Source organism: Bubalus bubalis, chromosome 14, assembly GCF_019923935.1.
Source record: "Bubalus bubalis isolate 160015118507 breed Murrah chromosome 14, NDDB_SH_1, whole genome shotgun sequence".
Lineage (NCBI taxonomy): Eukaryota > Metazoa > Chordata > Mammalia > Artiodactyla > Bovidae > Bubalus > Bubalus bubalis.
This window is the reverse complement of record NC_059170.1, coordinates 25,105,159-25,124,807: the sequence shown is the minus strand read 5'-3', so window position 1 is coordinate 25,124,807 and position 19,649 is coordinate 25,105,159. Positions and strand designations below refer to the sequence as shown.

General features: G+C 53.9%; 1 protein-coding gene across 6 annotated transcripts in view; it reads left to right on the top strand.

The window, feature by feature from the left end:
* Nucleotides 1-19,649, top strand: part of PMEPA1 (prostate transmembrane protein, androgen induced 1) — a 57,403-nt gene that overhangs the window by 8,825 nt on the left and 28,929 nt on the right. The window contains exons 1-2 of one of the 6 annotated variants that reach the window (XM_044927798.2): nt 13,369-14,497; nt 18,665-18,830. The exons of 2 other annotated variants lie outside the window; for them this stretch is intronic. Coding sequence is in view for 2 of the 4 variants with exons in the window: in XM_044927795.2 (XP_044783730.2) it covers nt 14,479-14,509 (31 nt within the window). In the remaining 2 variants the exon portion in view is untranslated. Of the gene's footprint in view, nt 1-12,523; nt 14,510-18,664; nt 18,831-19,649 lie in introns of those variants that run through there. 3 more of the 6 variants (XM_044927797.2, XM_044927795.2, XM_044927796.2) reach the window with 3 other exon arrangements.

Here is a 19,649-nt window from a genome sequence, read left to right as displayed (position 1 = left end):
TGCAGGCAGGTTTTTTACCATCTAAGCCACCAGGGAAGCCCTCAGATATATTCGTAACTACGGTTATGCACTGTTGTATCAGTGGGCTTGGGAAACGGCTCTCCTGGCAGAAAAGAGAACTTTACTTATTTGGTAATGAGTGTAAAATCTGAGTGACTCTGACCTCCATAAGCCAGCTCTTAATGTCCCACTGTCCACTGTCCTCTAGAAACACCTCCTGGTGCTCCATGCGTGGCACCAGGGCTCGGCTCCCCGGGGCTGGACAGATACAACTGAACCATTAAGCAGTCACGTGGGTTTGAGACACCAGCTTCCCTTCGATGTTTGGAGAAGTGGTCCCATATCTTTTGTCCCTGATACAGCCTTTGGTGGTGATGAGGACTGGCAGCAGTGCCACCTTCTGCTTGGGATGGATACCACTTCTGCATGATACTGGCACAGAGTAGATGTTCAATAAATAATGAAACCGTGGGTGAAAGAGTGGATTATGGTGTTCCTTCATTGCCCCCAGGGCTGCTGGGAGCCCACAGTGAGGTTTTGTAAACTCCGGGCCCTTGGCCTGCCTGCCAGCCTTGACCATACAGATGGGGAAACATGTGCAGGTCACGTCAGGCTTTAGGGACAGGAGAGTCTCTGTTGGTCCTTAAGGTCTACAGGAGCTGGTGTTTCCATGCCTGGCTTTGCAGGTGGGGACAAAGTGACACATTCAGCCATGAATCTGTTTGGGTGTCAGTGGTTAAGGATACAGAAATATATGCTTTAATATATAAAACCATGTTCATGCACGTGTGCTCAGTTGCTTCAGTTGTTTCTGACACTTTTTGGCCCTGTGGACAGTAGCCATCCAGGCTCCTCTGTTCGTGGGATTCTCCAGGCAAGAATACTAGAGTTGGTTGCCATGCCCTCTTCCAGGGAATCTTCCTGATCCAGGGATCAAATCCACATCTCCTATGTGTCTTTCATTGTAGGCAGATTCTTTACCAATGAACTGCCAGGGAAGCCCATAAAACCATGTATCATTGGATATAAGAAATATACATACATGTATTGATAGTATAAAACATGCAGAAAATTTTAAGATGGATGCATTCCACCCAAGACTAGGAGACATCTCTGAGGTCCCTCTACTCAAGGCCGTGGGAGGACCTCCCCACCTCTGCCTGCAGGTGTGCTAGGACTGAAACTGAGGCTTTCCTTGGCTTTACCCTGGGCTCCCTTGGAGATGAAATCAGGACTCTCAGGCTCTGTCCTTCAGAAGCAATAGAAGTGGGTGCTGAGTCCGTTTTCCTGCACATGTGTGGCAAAGAAACTGCCGTCTCTCTGAAGAAGTTTTCTCAGCCCCACTCGTCTTAGGTACCTGGTTGCCAACTGATCATCCAGAGTGGATTTGGCAGGACGGCCCCGCTGCCCCCTTGTCCTGCATTGCCCGAGTTGGTCCAGGCAGCTGCTGGTAAGACAGGCTGCCGCCTGAGAGTATCAGCTGGGGGTGAGCTCAGATTTGTTCTCACTCATAGGACTTTGCCCACCAGAGTCAGACATTGCTGAGGGGGATGCTTTCTGCTGTGCTCAAGCTGCCCCATAAGGTTCAGATGCCTGGCCCACAAGTGTCAAGTCACAGGTTCGATCCCTGGGTCAGGAAGATCCCCTGGAGAAGGAAATGGCCACCCACTCCAGTATTCTTGCCTGGAGAATCCCATGGACAGAGGAGCATGGCAGGGAGCCACAGTCCATGGGGCCGGAAAACAGTCAGACATGACTTAGCAACTAAAGAACAACAACAACAAAAGGTTCAGATGCCTGGTCAACAAGCATCAACCCAAGCCCTGGGGGGTGATCGGTCCCAGAGGCCACACTTCCACTGGCGAAGCTCAGAATTTGCACGTGGCCACCACAAACTGTTTCTGAATCAACCTAAATTTTATACCAGGTAGAGTAGCTGATATTCCTCCAGTGGATGTCAGTTGAGAAGTGACAGAAGAGTTTGGTGACTGTAGGTCATGTGTTTCAAAACCCTGATCAGGGAAAGGAGAATCTGTATGGTCTGTTGTGGCTGCTACACTTAGATAAATGAAATAAACGTTAATACCAAGACATTTGGTAAGACTCAGTGCATATGTGCTTACATCCAGACACTGCTCATGTGGCTATACATTTTAAGGTCTTAAATAAATGTCCAAAAGAAAGTAGAAAGTGAAGCGGGGGCAGGGAGGCTCCTTTCAGCCTGGAGAGCCCTGCAGGAATTTGGTGACTGCCAGGGCCCCCATTTTGCAAATTCCCAAGTCTGAGAATTCAGGCTGGTCATAGGTCTAATTGCCTTCCTGAAAACAGTTTAGTCGGTAATAATTCTGTTAACCTATGAATCAACTTTGCGCAAACACCCTGAGTAATTTCTTTGTTCTTTTCTTTCTCCTTTGTAATTGGTGTCTGTAAAAGCCAAAGGTTTGGTCCTGGGGAAGGCATGATTCATTTATTGGTGTCTGTGCCGCCCCGTTATCGTGCAGTCATTTCAGAATGCCGTCGCGGTGAGCCCAGAGTGATTCATAAGGGGCTGAACTGAACAGCCAATGGGGGTCACGGCCATAGGGAAATGATTTTTCCTAATCTGTTTATGATATGGGAGAGGGAGGTGGCTGTATCGTAGTGATGGGAAGGGTGTCAATTACATTGGTGAGTATAACCGATTAAATAACACCAGCCAGCCCTTTGAGCATCCCTGCATTTGCCACTGTTGATGGTCCTTGATGGACCACAGCTAAATGCACTCCTATCTCGGGTGTATCTCTCCCACATTTATGGATGCCGATCTCTGAGCAGGCTGACATGTAAGGACATCCCCATCAAGCCTCAAGCAGAGTTTTCAACCCAAAAGCCACAAAGGCAGAGAATGTTGCCTTTTTAAAAAGTCTCTGCACTGGGTCCACCATGGAACAGTCTAAATATCCAGGCTTAAGGGGCTTCCTACATGGCTCAAGTGGTAAAGAATCTGCCTGCCAGTGTAAGAGAGGCAAGCTCGATCCCTGGGTCAGGAAGAGCCCCTGGAGAAGGAAATGGTAACCCATTCCAGTATTCTTGCCTGGAGAATCCCATGGACAGAGGAGCCTGACAGGCTACAGTCCATGGGATCGCAAAGAGTCAGACACAACTTAGTGACTGAATACACACAATGCACATTCAAGGGCCAGGGGCCACGCCTATCCCCTCTCCATTTCTCTAACAAGGATAGTTACTAGATGTTTGCGGTTGTCAAGGCTTTGCATTAACCTTAAGTATTTGGAGACTTTCACGTGGAGCCACTATTTTGTCTAGTTTTATTAGTTACTTTTGGCCCTAAATAAAAATATCATGTTCTCCCATCCGGAGAGTGATTAGAGTCACCTGCTACTTGGCCTAGAGGTACAATTATGATTCCAACCTCCCATCGTCCACATAAATCTAGGCCCTGCCTGCTAGTGCATAATCCAGAAGTTGGTCTGTTGAGATAAGGAATATTTCTTCCTGCAGCCCTTTCTCCCGATGTCCTCTTGTCCGGTTTATTCTGTCCATGTGACTTGCTCCATTGTTTCCTGTCCTCTGCATCAGCTCAGGTATCTGTGGATTCCCAGCTCCTCTATGTCTTTAACACAGTTAGAAGAGAATCTAGCTGGTACTTACTGAGCTGCTTTGCGACTTTCACAGTGCGGATCAAGAATGAGTACATGGTATTTGAGGCAGCACTCCCCTTGTTGCCTGTGACAGACATTGCTAATCAGTCCCAGCACGGGGAAGCATCAAGGGCTGCGGAAATCCTGGAAGAGGAGGAATCAGTCCTGCACGCAGCCACCGAGACTCCCCATCTGCTCAGCATGTTACACAGGGGCCCTTGGGCTGCCTGACAAGTCAGGAGCCGTCCCTACTGTCAGATCTAAGGCTGTGCTGCCACCTCGATGTGACCCAAATCCCAGCTTCAGCTGTCAGGCCTGGGTTCCTCACAGTTCTCTGGACTTGTTCCTGATGAGCTCTGGAATAAGACCCCTACCCATGTTACTCTTGTCCCGCCAGACAGTACTTCAGTTGTCTTTCTTTACAGTCGGGGTCACCAACTCAAACGTCACAGAAACCTCTGTTTTCACCTTGAATGTGCGTTGTGGCATTCCTTTACACTCTAGTGAGAATGAGCTCTGGACCCTTCCCTGGAATAGACTCAGGAGATGGGGATGGGATTAAAAAAAAAAAGAGCAGGAGAGGAGAAAAGCTGGGCAGTCAGTATCTGGGGGCTGAGCCCCCAGTGACTTTGTTTGTTTTATTTTCTTGGCGATCTCCTTAGTGGTTTTGTGGCTCTCAGATGCTCACCAAGCATCATACACGCCCTTGTGGCAGCCTCATTGGCATGGAGGAGGCGGAGCCAGGGCACGTGCCAGGGTGCAGAGATCGCCAGCCAGGAGCAGAGCAGGACTTGATCTTGGGCCGCAGGGCTCCAGAGTCTCTCCCCCCAGCTTCATAACCACCTGTCACCCGTGTGCTGGTGTGGCCGGCTCCAGGCCTCCCGCCTTTGCCCTCCGGCTTTTGCAGCTGGCCTGGCGTCCTGTTCCTCCCTCCTCTGCACACTCTCCTTCTTGGAATGGTCATGGGCAGTCATCCCGGGGCTTGGGGCCAGCGGGAGCAGAGCTCTGTCCTGGGTCGGATTGCCGTTGACAGGAGAAAGGGGTCATGATGACCTGTGGGGTGCTGGGCTTCCGGCAAGGTTGCTTTGGCAGAGGGGTGAGAAGAGGGTCCGGAGACCATTGCACTGAGGATCCTCTCCAGTTCCCTTCTCAACCATGCCCTTCTCCATTCTGCTGACCGTGGAAGCCACAGCCACAGTGCCTCTGCAACCCTGACCCTCAGACGTACCCCAGGGTGGGAGCGGGGCTTCTTAAAACTTCCCAGGGAATTCCAGGGTGCAGCAAACCCCGCTGGGCTGGCCCCCACCCGGCAGTGCTTGCAGATAGAGAAACTGAGATCCAGTTGAGGAAGTACAGGAAACCTGGGCACGAAACCCTTCTGCGGCTGATGGGAGCACTGCCACTAATAATGTCATCACCGTGAGGACAGCAGGCTGGCGGGACTCCGCGCGAGCCAGGCTGGAGCAACGCTTGCAAACTGCACCATGAGTCGCGCAGCCGGGCCCATGGGGCCCGGGCCTCGCCTTCCAGCACCCGTCTGGCGTTCTGGGCCAGGTGCTTGAACAGCCGGGCAACACCTGAGGCCTCTGCCCGCCATGGTGCAGGGGGATGGTCGGGGGCCTGGTGGCTGGAGTGGTAGCCAGGGGCTGTATGTTACTGTCTATTGGGTAATGGTGGGGCACCTGGTTTCGCCAGGATGAGGACGAGTACCTGGTGTCCTGGCTTCTTCTTCTGCTCCCTGTGGCTGCCAGCCACGGCCTGAAACCTGGCCTTCGACTGTATCTGCCCTCTCCTTTTGCCTCCGGCATTCTTGGTTTGCCTCTGTGTGGCTTTCTGCTTCACTGGGGGTGGCACCTTGCTTCTTGAAGGGGCGTCACTCACACAGGGCACTGGTGGGCTTGTAGCCAAAGGCAGAATGTTCCAGACTTAAGGTTTTCCCATCACTGAAGCCCCCGATGAGCCCTGCTCCTACCTCTGTCCCCTACCATCTCTCCCCATCTCCTCCCTTCTTAATTTTGTTCTCTGTAAAACAGGCTTAATTGAAACCCGAGGTTCTTGTGAGAAGGAAGATACTGCAAAGGCCCAGTCAGATCTCACCAGCTGCCCCTTCTCTTCCCTTCAGTTGTTAAACTTCCTTTTGGAATCTGTGTTTTCCCCTGCTGTGATGTGTTTATTGAGGTATAATTTATACGCACAAAATGCACAGACGTAAGTGTACACTGTGGTGAGTTTTGGCAAGTGTCTGTGTCTGTGACAACCATCCAGGTCAAGAGGAAGGTCCTTCCGGCTCCCCACAAGCCCCTCTGCCCCTTGCCCCTCTGCCCCTGCCACTGCAGATTCCATCACCAGAGATTAAATGTTCCGAGTGGAGAGCTTTGCATAAATGGAGTCACACCGTATGTTCTTTTTGTTTGCTTTCTTTCAGTCAGCCTCCTGACTTTGAGATCCATTCGTGTTGTGTGTCTCAGTTGTGGTTCCTTTTTATTTCTGAGCAGCTCTCCATTGTATGGATGAACCACAGGGCTGCTGTTCACACAGTGGAAAGCCTCGTCAAAGGGGTACATGAACCCAAAGGAATGACTGTTTAACGGTGGAATTCCAGGAGCCTTCATGGGGAAGAGGTTTTATAACCTGAATCTGAGCCCCATGAACGGGCATCGAGGACCTGGGTGTCTGTCCAGCTCCAGCACGGGGGGCTCAGGATGGTGGCAGAGGCGTTGGAAACTCAGCAGTCCATACCTCTGCCGCCGCCTGGCACGACTGCACCAGCCGCAGAGCCCAGTCCTCCAGCCTGCTTCACCTGGCCCGCATTCCTCTGCCAGGAATGAGGATGTGGGTGACCCCAGACAGGTGTGAATCATGTCTGGGGAGGTGGTTACTCAGAGGCAGAGAGCACTGAGTCTGAGTTCCTGCTGGCTGATGCCGATGGACAGCTCGGACCTTGGGATGGAGCTGTGTGTCCTGGGGGTTGGGCATGCCTCATTGGAGAGTGTGGAGCTGGCAGAAGGGGTCCTTGACACTTGGACTCGAGTGTTGCCTGAAGAAGGAAAGGACCCTTGCAGAGTGGCTTTAGAGACAGAATGCCAGTTTAGAATCACGGCTCTGTCACTCCCCAGGCCTCAGTTCTTCATCTGTAAAATGGGGATGCTAGTAAGTGTGCTGACTCTCTGGGCTGCATGTGACAACACACAGCTCACTTATAGGTATTTACTGAATGCCAGGCACCATGCTACACGCAGCTTTGCAGGAGCTGCTGTTACTAGACCTGTTTTTCAGATGGGCAGACAGACTGAGGCTCAGAGGACAGGAGTCACTTGCCCAAGGGCACACGAGGATAATTGGCTGAGTTGGATCTGGGACCCCTTGACACCACTTGAGTCATAACCTCCTGACTTTGTAAGTTCAGAGAAATTGACAGACCCAAAGCCGACTGGCAGCCCGTGAGAAAACCTTAGATGGCATGTGGACGGGCATTTTAGATTTAATAGTTATGTCCTTAGGTTAAAGGATGTTGAATGTAAATTAGGAAGGATGGGACAAGCAAAGTGCATCATTGATTTCATGAGTGTTGCTTAAAACAAGGCCACGTAGTCAAAGGGATTGAATATTTACGTTTTTTAAATATCAAGAAATTTAAATTCCTGTAACAGGGTATTTGGAAATGGCAAAGCTCAGGAAGGCTGGTTGAAGTGATGTTTTAAGGTGCACTTCCCAAGGAGTCCTCAGGGGTCTTTAATAAGCAATTATAGGCTCACAGCACTTTGCTCTTTGCCCTACTAGGGTCAGCCGGCCGTTTGAAGGTCGGGGTCAACTCGGTTCTAATGAGATCAAGGTCGCAGGGTCATGTCAGAGGCGGGAAGCCAAGGGGATAGTTCATGGGCACGGAGTTATGGATGGAGGGGGAAGCCCCCATCCTTCCCCTAGACACACAGCTCCAAGCAGCTTCCTGCAAGTGACAGGCTCTGGCTTTATGCTCAGGAAGGTGGGGAGAAGCCAACCCATTGCCCTGGCGTCCATGACCTGCTCCACACAGCTGTGTGTCCTCGGATCTCTGTATGTGTTGGAATCAAGATTTGTGTGTTCTTTCTTTGTAAAAGAAAAAAAGAATTCTCCCTAGCTTAATTGCCCTCCAGTGCCTGGAATGATGTGGTATTTTGCAGAATAGACCTGGTTTATTGTGTAGGTGCCTAATGCACCTTTTTGGCTTTGAGGAGAGGCAGGCATAAGGGAAGTACAGAGTCCCATGGGTCCCAGCTCTGTCCTGGGCCTCACACGGGGGCATGGGCTCCTGACCGGCCATCTGCTGCACTGCCCCCACTATCCCCTGATTATGTCTGGGTCACGCCCCTGCATTGGAGGAAGTTCTGCCGCCTGTCTGACTTGGGGGTGGCAGAGCTGTGTTCATTTCAACTATTTTCAAAACAGTCAAAGTATGTGACAGATGGTGGAGGGAGCTGTTTGAAGACCCCTTCTGAGGCTGGTATTGAGTGTCTCGGCGGTGTCACAGCTCTGTCTGGTGGGCCCCACTGGAGAGGCTGGTCTGATGGGGAGAACCAAGCTTCCTTCCAAAGAGCCTCAGACTCAAGGACCTTCCTGCCCCTGCACTCCCAGTCTCAGACCCCAGGCCTGGGGCAGCCCGAAAGATCTGAGAGGAAAGGGCAAAGAGGCCGCTCTTTCAACCCACTGGCCTTACTTATGTGAGCGCACAGCCCCAGCTCCCCTGCCCTCTGCTCATCCGGCCTGCCGCCTCCCTGACTACCTGTCTAGGAATTTTTATTGCAGCCCACAGAGGCATTGCAGCTTGGCTGGAATGTGGAAGATCCTGGGCGTGTGGCAGGCGTCAGACCCATGGGTCCTGGCCCCTGGGTGGGAATGCAGGCTCAGTGGCCCCTGGCCTGCTCACAGGTGAGCTGGGCCAATGCAGTTCCACTGCCCGGGGGCCTGTCTGGCCTTTGCACCCCCTGGTCCCACCTCCTTGATTCTGGGTAGATTTTGGTCTGATCACTTCCCCCGAGACCTTAACCCATGCCAGGGGCTAAATCAGGAGCTGATTGTGATCAGGTGTGAAAGCCAGGAAACTAGTCCTAAGAGTAAGAGCTTTTAGGCAGCCGCACTGTGTCCCAGAGAATGAGGGCCAGGACTCGCGCTGTAGTGTGGAGTCCTCCCGGCGCCCCCGGCAGGACTGTGATCTCTAGGTCCCTTGTATAGACACGCACAGGCTGAAGCTGGGAGGGCGCGGCCTGAGGGCTCATGGCTGGTGAGTGGTGGGCCAGGCCCTGAACCCTAGCAGTCTGGCTCCCACACTTATCTGTGTGGGCTACGGGCTTGGCCAGGGAATGGTTATGGTCCTTGTGGATCTGATCAGCCTTGCCATTCAGCGCCAGGAGGGACTGGCCTGGCCAGTCTAGGGTGGCCTGGGGTCGCAGAGCTCTGCCCTTTCTCTCGACTCTGAAGACTGTCCAGGTGAGGTGGCAATGGACAGAGGGGCCCCAGGCTCCAGGCTGACTGATTCCAGCTTCCATGGGTCACCCCGTCAGTGGGTTTCAAGCCAGCGGTGCTAGCCAGCGTCGGAGAGCCGTCCTGCCTCTTCTCCATCTGGCAGCCTCGGCCCTCGAGGAATTCTGTGACCAGGAGTGGCCGTGTCCATCCCTTCCCAGCCTTAGGCCACATGGACACCCAGCTTCCCTGAAGGAGCAGAGGAGGGGGGCTTCTGGGGGAGGGACCAGGCCCTTGATCCTGGCTGCCCCGTGGGTATCAGCCCCACCCTGTGGTTCCAGGGGAACATTTGATGTGCATTGAAGGGGAGCAGCCTTCAGAGTCCTTGTTGAGGCCAGGCCTGGCGTGCAGGGAGTGAGCGGGCAGAGGATCCAGATCCAAGAAGAAGAAAGCCAGGTTCCAACCTCTGAAGCTTAGGAGAATGTCTTTGGGGCGGCTGCCTCTGCTCTCTGAGCTTCTGTTTCCTCCCATGCAAAATGGGGGTGGTGACAGCCACCCACGTTATGGGGTCATAGTGAGGACTGCGGGAGAGAAGACCTGCTCAGTGATGGGTGCCTTATAGATGCTCCGCCAATGCGGCCTCTCCTATGGTTAAGACGTGGCCAGTATTGAGGGAGAGATGGCTTTGGGAACCCTAGGACCTGCCCATGAGAAGGGAGGAAGGAGTGGCGTGGAAGCCCTTGGCTGTAGTGGGGAAAGTTAGACAAGGCTTTGAGGCATAAGTAGGCGTTCTACCCAGGGAAAGTTTCCTCCTGTGAGGTTAGAGGTACCAGCCCCTGCCAGGCACATTCAGGGTTCTCTTCACCCTGCTGTCCACAGGAAGTAGAGGCACAGTGGGGGTGGCATCAGTACTGAGGCTGGGTACCAGCGAGGTGGTCTGAGCCACCTGTTGTAGGTGTGTCGTGGAGAAGACCCAGACCTGGAGTTGTGGACCTGGCCTCAGCCTGCTCTCTAGCCTCAGGACAGTGTCTTCTCTGCTCAGGGAGAGATGAGGGTGCTGGCATCTACCAGTCTCCACTCTGACCCATTTCATTTTCCACCGCAGAGGAGTGCTTTCTTCGGGGGAAAGTTCCTTCTCCCCTCCCCACAGGGGCCAGGAGAAGAGTTCTGAGGAATGGGAGCTGCTGCCCAACAGGGGGCCCCCCTGCAGACCCTGCCTGTGGGCTTGCTTACCTGGGCTCCCCGGGCACCTCCTTCACCCTTGTCTCCTCCTTCCCAAGAGACCCTGGTGACCCAGCCCTGCAGCACGGTGGGGGACCTTGACCCCCGTGAATCTGCCCCTTCCCCTTCAGAGCCTGCCCCAGGCCCCTGCCCAGCCCCCACTCAAAGCTCTTCTGTGGGTGTAGGAAAGGAGCCCTCAGCCCATCCTAACTAACAGGTGTGCTGGAAGGCTGGGTGGGTGTGTCATCTATTATTTTGTGCTCATATAGGAGCCTCACTAATGGGTAGTTTGCCTCAGTATTTCATTCGTGAATTCAACACATTTACTGAGCACATTTACTTCCCACGTGGCTCAGCTGGTAAATAAAGTGCCTGCTAATGCAGGAGACCTGGGTTCGATCCCTGGGTCAGGAAGATCCCCTGGAGAAGGGAACAGCTACCCACTCCAGTATGCTTGCCTGAAAAATTCCATGGACAGAGGAGCCTGGCGGGCTACAGTCTGTGGGGTCGCAAAGAGTCGGATGTGACTGAGCACGCACACACAAGGCACCACGCTGAGCACCTACTGTGTGCTGGGCCTAATGCTCTAGAAGTTCACAGCCACGAGAAGGCAGCCCCACTTGAGTGGGGCAGACAGGAAGTAAGGAAACCAGTCAATGTGAAACAGCTTTCCCCAAGTCCCACAGGAAGAGACTGGGGAGAGGTGGGCCTGGAGGCCAGGGCTGGGTTTCTCTGTTTCCTCTGCTTTTCCATCAGCCTTGTAAATGCGGGTGTCCCGTGGGACCAGTGCAGCCCGTTTTATCAGATGCATGGGTTCTTAACTCAGACATGGAACTGAAAAACAGAAACTTCTGGACTTGCCCACTGGGGCACTGATCTGGAAACTGGGGGTGTGCCCGGAGTCAGAATTTTTATGTTTTCTTGTAGGAGATACAGATTCGAGACCCCACGGTCCTGGATTCTGATGAGCAGTGTCCCCAGCAATGCCAGCGTCCAGGGCCCACCCCCAGGGTTTGCGGTGGGTCAGGACTGGCCTTGAAGCCCTTGTGCCCTCTCTGAGCATTTCCTAGGACAGAGGCCCAGCAGACGAGTTGCCGGCTAGCCTAGCCGTGTGCTTGCTTTTCAGGTTTCTGCCTTTTCCATGAAGACCTCTTGGAATGCCCATCGCAATGTTTACCCGCCCTAAAGAGATAATGATAATTTCACAGTGAAAATAGCCTGATTCTTCTGATAGAAAAAAAAAGTGATACATGCTCCTTATTTAAGAAAAATTCAAAGAATTTGATAAATGACAGAGACAGACGTCTAAACGCTCACAGCCTCGTCACATGGAGATTACTTTGTTCCACAGGCCTGTCTCCAGGCACCTGCAGTGCAGGCTGATAAAGGGGGGATAGCAGTGGCTGGAGAGTGCAGGGCCCCCACCACGCCCCAGCAGTTTTGGGGAGGGGGAGGGAGACGTCCCCTCTGGGTGCCCTGTCTCCTCCCTGAGAGGAGTCTGAGACTGCCGTGGGGACCTCCTGCTCATCCTGGCTGCCTGGGTAGCAGCCTGTGCCTTTACGTCTCAAATGGGCTGATGCCCATTAGAGAGGCTGGGCCAGTGCCCAGAACGAAGAGGGTGTCTGGTGGACCCCAGTTGCTATGGGGGGTGGTCGTACAGTCTCTTACCTCCAGGCCTCACATTGGCCAAGCAGTGCTGCCTCTATCCATTCGATAGATCAACGCTCCTGAGTCAGACTTCTCTTAAAGCAGAGGTCTTCCTGGTAAAACATAGTCTGAGAAACCACAGATCTTACTCTAGCCTTTTTACAAAAGTGTCCTAGAGGCCCAGAGAGGGTGAGTAGGAAGGTGGAGTCACACAGCCAGTGTTTGCCACCCAGATGTCCAAGAACACATCCCCTCTGCTACTCGAAGCAAGGCCTTCCAGATGCAGGAACACTCCTCACGTCCAGGGTCCCTGCTAACCCAGCCTGGTCACCTCAGCCCGGAACACACTTGAAGCTTCTAAACTGGTCTTGATAAACAGCTGACTTTTATGTGCGTGCGTTTACATGCTCAGTCACTTTGGTCATGTCTAACACTTTGCAACCCTGCAGGCTGTAGCCCACCGGGCTCCTCTGTCCATGGTATTTTCCAGGTGAGAATACTGCAGTGGGTGCCATGCCTTCTTCCAGAGGATCTTCCTGACCCAGGGATCAAACTTGGGTCTGCTTGTGTCTCTGCATTGGCAGGCAGATTCTTTACCCACTGAACCACCTGGGAAGCCCCTGACATTTCTGTACGTGCCTGCATTCAGGCGCTGCTCCTAGGGCTTCCTGTGAATTAGTTCCTCGAGTGAATTAGTTTTTTAGCGACGGGCCGAGGGATTCCCTGCATTTCATTTGGAGATGGCACATCCAGCCTTGGCAGCCACCCAAACCGGATCCTCGGGACTGAGCTCTGGCCACATCCCTGTCCCCCAGGAGGGCAGGCAGGGGGACCCCAGAGGTGTCGGGCCCTCACACACCCCTCCCGGCCCCTGCTGTGCCCTGACCTTTCCACCCGGGAGGCAGGCCTCCGTCCCTGTTATACAATGCCCTCTTCTCACGTTCAGACCGGCGGTCTAGACCCTCACGCTCCCTTTTGTTCTGGAGGGTCAGGGGTTGGAGAGAGGCCCCAGAGAAAGGGACTTGGGCCGAGGCAGGAAGAGATCTTCCCCCAGAGAAGAAAGGGGAGGGGAAGGGTGAAGGGACACCCATTTCAAAGGAGGAAGCCCATTGTCCCCTCCTCAGCCAGTGACCAGCCTCCCAGCAAAACAAGCACTGATTTGTAATGCTGGAGGCCGCTCCCAGCGGAGACGCGCCGTGAAACCTGATGGAGCTACGCCCACTTGGGCCTGTGTGCCCAGAGCTGCCCAGCGGACACCATCTAAATAAAACCCCGCAGCCCGTGCCAGGAGATCTGGGCCAGGCTGCCAGCCGGATCCCAAGGGTAGCGCTTGGCCCAGCCCGAGCCCAAGAAACCCCGTGGGAAGAGATGTGTCCCTACCACATCCCCCAGCCTCCAGGCTCTGTCCGCCCCGTATTCTCCCCATGTCTGGGTGCTTCATCCGGGGTGGGGTAGACCAAAATGTCCCTAAGACGCCTTGTCTGTGACCACTGGTGACAGAAAGCTCAGGGCGTCTCTGCCTGGGAGCTGGTACTGACCAAGGAGAGAGACAGTTGGAACCTCTAATTCTGGTGGTCACAGCTGAGAGCAAGACAGAAGGACAGAGGACCTGGGATGGTCAGGGTCAGAGGCCGTGGTGAGGGGAACTAGGCTTCCCTTGGACACTTTCCTCCACTCATGGGAAGAGCTGCTCCTTCTCAGGAGCCATCTGGGAGGCCCTGAGGGTCTGAGATGTGTCTGGGAAAGTGGAACGGGATGGAGAGGCAGGCAGAGCAGGAGCCTGTGTGGGCAAAGGTGCGGAGAGATGTGTCTGTGGGTGTTTGTGATAATCCCTGGGGTCAGTCCATCAGTGGTCCTCCCAGACCAGCAGAGCTGGGAGGGGTCATTCAGAGCAAGCGACTGGCTGCATCACACGCAAGTCCTTGGCAGGGCCCAGCCCCACTGGGGTGATTCTCATCCTGGGCACATCACCCCCAATCCAGCCCCTGGCTTCCCCAGCCACCCCCACCTTCCGATGCCATCCTGCACCCTAAGATGCTTCTCTTCATGACTGCCATGGCCTCTGCCCAGGTTGTCTACTGGCTCTGAATTCACCAGGGGGTTAGGAGGCTCTATCCCAAGACGAACAACATCACAATTACCAACGTCAAGAGGGATGGCACTCAGGGGGCTGAGTGGGTTAGCTGATGGGTTAGCTCATGTTTGCCCCAATTTACAGATGAGGCAGCTGAGGCTTTTAGTGCCTACAGACCTCACTAGTTAAGAACCAGGTCTCCCAGAGGTTCTGAGTGGGTTAGCTGAGTGGGTTAGCTGATGGGTTAGCTCATGTTTGCCCCAATTTACAGATGAGGCAGCTGAGGCTTTTAGTGCCTACAGACCTCACTAGTTAAGAACCAGAACCTCCCAGAGGTTCTCCTATGTGCTGAGGAGAAGCTCCTAGAATGGGAATGCCACACGGTACCCATCACCCATTCAAGCCACAATACCTGTTGGTGCAGCCTTGCGGAAGGAGAAGCAAGATTTCATCCCAGGGATGAAGAATTTCCGCAGAGGTCAGAGAACCTGTGAGTTGCCTTTGAGACCTTCAAAGCCACCAGGATGGCTGGAGCTGAGGGGTGAAGCGGGGGCCCTTAGAGCTTGGAGGATGGGGTCTGATCTCACCAAGTTTCAGGGGAGTTTGGAATTGATGCTGGGGTAATGGGGAGCCCTGCAAGGGTTTAGAGCTGGAGGGGGAGGGATAACAGAGTCCAGTGGACACCCATCTCCAGCTGCAGCGTGGAGAATGGGGTTGACACAGGGCAGAGGTGGTCCTGCCATGTTCCAGGGTACCAGGGACGGCAGTTGGACCTGGTGTAAGGGGAGGGAGGGCAGGGTCAAGGTTATGGTGAAGGCCCTGGACCACCAGCTTGACCTCGAGGTGGTCACAGCTAAGAGCAAGACAGAAGGACAGAAGACCTGGGATGGTCAGGGTCAGAGGCCGTGGTGAGGGGACTAGGCTTCCCTTGGACACTTTCCTCCACTCATGGGAAGAGCTGCTCCTTCTCAGGAGCCATCTGGGAGGCCCTGAGGGTCTGAGATGTGTCTGGGAAAGTGGAACGGGATGGAGAGGCAGGCAGAGCAGGAGCCTGTGTGGGCAAAGGTGCGGAGAGATGTGTCTGTGGGTGTTTGTGATAATCCCTGGGGTCAGTCCATCAGTGGTCCTCCCAGCTCCCTAGACCTTGTCCTTCAGGACTTCTAGTTACTCCCCATGTTTTATCATTTCCTTTCAAAGACTCCCCACATCTATGTTTGGAGAAGAGTTTGCAGAAAAATGTTTCACTTAACTTCCTGGGACTCTGGGGACAGGAATTTCCCCAGGCCTGGGCTGGGGGTAGGTTGGGGGGGAAGCGCAGTCATTGATTAGTAATGTCTGCTGTGGTTGCGGGATGAGACTGGCAGCAGGTGTGTGTAGGAGGAACTCACAAGTGCAGGAAGCGTCTGGGTTCTCTCTAGTCCTGCATAGGTCACCCGGCCAAGTCACATCACCAGTAGCCTTGGAGTCCAGCTGTTAGACAGCAGTGCTGACCAAGCGCTGGCCCTGCCCCGGGCACAGGAGACCATAGGCTCCCATTTCCTGTTGCTCTGGTTGAACCCTTGACCAGAGAGAACACTGTTCTAAACCCCAGCATCGTATCCCCCACAGCAGTGGGTGTCTTCCAGAACCTTCACATCCGTGTGTCTGGGTGAAACCAGGGGTTCTGCCCACAGTCGGCAGAGCCCGTGGGCTGTTCACTGTGGGAAGAGCAGAGATTAGAAGCTGCCTCTTAAAAGCAGTTATTAAAGATGAGTCTGGAAACCAAAAACAGAACAGGGGGAAGTGCTTGTCATGAGTCCTCTGACATGTAGCCCACAATCAACCCCCCCCTTTATTTGAGTGGATTGGGGTCCCTGTAAGTACCAGCAGGGGAGGCCACTGAGGCTTTATGTCATCTGCACACTGTCCTCCCCAGTGGATGGTATAGACTGTGGGACCCCCGATCCTGGTGGTATTCTGTGTGTTCCCACTGCCTCCCCCTCTCTGCCTACGAGTAAGGCTGTACCCACTTCCCAGGTGAGGGCAGTGAGACCCAGACCAGGGAGTGGGCCTGCAGGGTGTGGGGCCAGTGGCGGGGGCATTTAATACTCTGGACGGCCCTTCGGGTCAGGTGGCCAGGACCCCCTTTCAGAGGTGGGGAGACTGAGGCTCAAAGAGACCAGAACCCCAGCACCCTGGCAGAGAAGGCAGTGAGGGTTGATGGAAAGAATGACTCTTTGTTGGGCACCCAGCGGGCGCCACGCCTTCCTCTAGAAGTTGGCAAATCTGAATGGAAGAGACCAGAGACCCCATGTTGGAGATCCCCCACCCCACATCAGGCCCCCCCAGGTCCTGCCCACACCCTGGGCAGGGGCCCAAGACCTCAGGTGCGGTGTCTCCTCCCTCTGACACGGGCTGGCCGAGTAGAAACACGTCCCCTGGCTTTTGGAGGTGTTTGGAGCACCCCGTGTGCCAGGCATGCGCCCCTGTGGCTAGCCCACTCCCATCCCCGCCCCAGCATGGGAAGGGAGGACGTTTTGCCTTTGCCTGTTTGGTGCAGACTCTGCGGTGGGGCAAGGGCGCACCTGCACAGCGCAGTCAGAAGTGCTCCAGATCCCCGCTCCCCCTACTCCTTCTCAGTGTCCCCCAGAGGCGGGTGGAGACAGGCTCTCATCCCACCGCCTCTGGCCCCCCAGCCCCACCTGGGCATTTCCACGTTACCCCGTGTTTCTGCCACCCTTCCAGCGCACAGAATCTGCCCAGCCTGGGTGTTAGACACATTTTAGCAGCCGGCTCCTTCAAACAAGATCGAGAATCGTTTGCCAGCGGGCCTCGGACTGTCAAACAGTCTTCTTTTCTGCGCAACCTGGAGGACGGCCCAATCAGACAGGATGCGTTTGCTATTTCTCCTGGGGCAGCCTGACCCCGCTCCCCGCCCCGTCCACCCGCAGACCCCGAACCAGACCGTTAACTTAGCATTTCCATTGAAGTCCATCTGACAAATGGTTTCGACGGAGAAAGCAACACTGCATCTTTAAATGGCGACTTTGTCAGCGCGTCTCTGGGCGCCGTAAAAAGTCCTTTGTTATCTGTGTCTAGACAGCACGCCAGCGGGATATTTGGTCTGCGTGAGGGAGAGAGATCTGACAAGGTTGAATTCATTTACCGGCTTATTTAAAGCAGAATTTCAAAACACTTGCTCATAAACTGTTTTCGGCCCAGACTCCCCCCTTCCCCCCCACCCCACTCGCCCTGGCCTCCCCCTCGCCCACGCTGGCTTTTCTTGTTTTTATAATTTTTCGCCTGTTTGGGCAGTGAGCGGGCTGCAGTCGGGTGCCCTGGAGAGGAGGAGGCGAGGGGTGACTGGGGCTTGCAGCTTTTTTCTTTCTTTAATTGTCCTCTTTATGACCGTCTAGACGCCCTGCAGATGTGCGCTCCCGAGGGGGGTGGGGCGGGGGGGGGGGGGGGGGAATGGCTTTTCCCTCTGGTTATGGGACGCTGAGTAGGAAGGTTGTAGACGCCACCCCTCCCACCATCTGACCGCCCTTCTCTCTCCTACCCCCCACCCCCACCCCCACCCCCCCTGCCCAGAACCTTCTTCTTCCGCCATCTTCCCTCTCTTAAATTAAGGCACTTCGCCTTCTGGCAGCGTCTTTGTGTTTATAACACATTTACTTGACTGTGCTAATTTTATACCATCACCAAAAAAAGAGAGAAAGTGACATCCAGGTTTTCTCCTCTCTGAAGAGTGAGCGGAGACCCCTCCCACCCCCTCCCTACAACTTACCCCACTTCTTATCACTCTTTTGCATTCTTTTTTTTTTTTGGTGGCACATATAGACTAATGAAACACCAGAGGTTAGCTTTTTGAGGATGAAAACATTAATATCAGGGCAACTTGAATGGGGTCCCGGGTTTTAGTTATTCGAAATAGATGCATGCATTAACCTCGTTGCCATAGTGACTAGGTGATTGTTGCCTCAGTGAAGTGGGGGCAGCCTGTGAGGCGGAGGGTCTTGGGCCCCCAGACGCCAATTGCCAGCCCTGTAGGACCTGAACCTGCAAACAGACATAGTCCTGCCAGTGGTTTGCAAGTGGCCGCTCTGGTTTCCTAACCCTGCAGTGCGAGTTGGGGTGTGTTTTGAGGAGTCTTCTCAAGCGCTCCTCGCCTTTGGGGCAGCCACAAGGCCCAGGAGTTAGGAAATGGAGTGGAACTGCCATCCAGCTGAAAGTTAGGCTGGGAGGGAGGCAGACTCCAGAGCTCCCCTCTAGAGTGGGAGCTGCAGGATGCAGAGCCCACTGCCCTGCCTCCCACCCCTCCCCCATCCAAACCCACTCCCCCCACCTCCAGAACTATGGTCATCACTGTTGACCTGGCTGCCAAGCTGTAAATTTTCACCCTCCACCCCGCACTCATCAATCTGCCCTCTGGGTTTTACATGTAGGGGGCACAAAAGGAGGGGGCTGGGGGCGGCCAGCCGACCAGATGTCTCCTGGGATCCCTAAACTGCATCTCATTTTTGCCAGGCCAAGCAGATCCAGCACATCAATCTACTTCTTTGGGCAGGTTGGGGAGGGGGCGGTGGGTGGGCCTGGACATTTCATCTGCAAGAGATGGGAGATCTGGCTTCTTGGCCCAATCCCTTTTATTTCTTCCCCCAAACAGACAAAACCCACAGGCAGGAGTGGCCCGTGACACGGCATCTCCCTTTGTGCCTGGCACTGGTTTATTACCGGCTTTGTGGGGGCAGGTGAACAGAGTGCCGAAGAAGAACAAGAGGGCCATCTGTCCTGTTTGTCACCTCACCCTGCAAGTCTCTGAGTCCCGATCTGTAAGTTCTGATTTGCGGCTGAACTGTAATATTTTTAGTTATACAGTCACTGGGGTCTCTACCTGCTCCCACATTACTGTAACATCCATCTTGAAGGAGAACGATCCAAAAGGAAGGTCAGGGGCCTCTTAAAAATAAGAGAGAGAGCCCAGAACAGTATCACCAAGTCTGTACTGCCCGCGAGCACACTGCTGGCCCCACTCCCCTTACCAAGCTTCTGAGCAGGGATGGTCCTTAAAGAAGGATGGGCTATTAAATATCGGATCCTTGGGCTGGCAGACATGTCTGCACTTAATTGGGTCTGTCTTGGAGTAATTAAAGGAAAATGATGATATTAACCCAGTCACCAAGCCAGCGTGGCATAGAGAAACGAGTGCCGCTGCTATTGATGTACGCTCCAAAAATTGGCCTTTTCCAGCACATCAAAAATGCACTCTTGGCTTGAGTTTGGGGGGACTTTTTTTGTTGCATTTCTATACTTGATCATATGTCTCCTGGTCTTCTTTTTCTTTTTAAAGAACAGCGGGAACCCCATTCCCTCTAATATAAGCAGCTTCTGTTCACACTGGGAGATGTGAGCTTTGAAAGCCGAGTTTAAGGATGTGCGCGTGGCTCAGACGCCCCAAGAGCCTGCAGCTTGAGAGACGAGATTGAAAAAAGTCTCGTGTCGGAGTCTCAAATCTGGGAGGCCTGGCCTTTTTTTTTTTTTTTTTTTTCTTTTTCTTGGGGAAGCTGGAGTTTCAAGACTGCCTTGGTGCGCGGCTTTATTTAGGACGCGAATCGCTGCTCATTTGTCAGGCAAAACAGATGTGGCTGGGA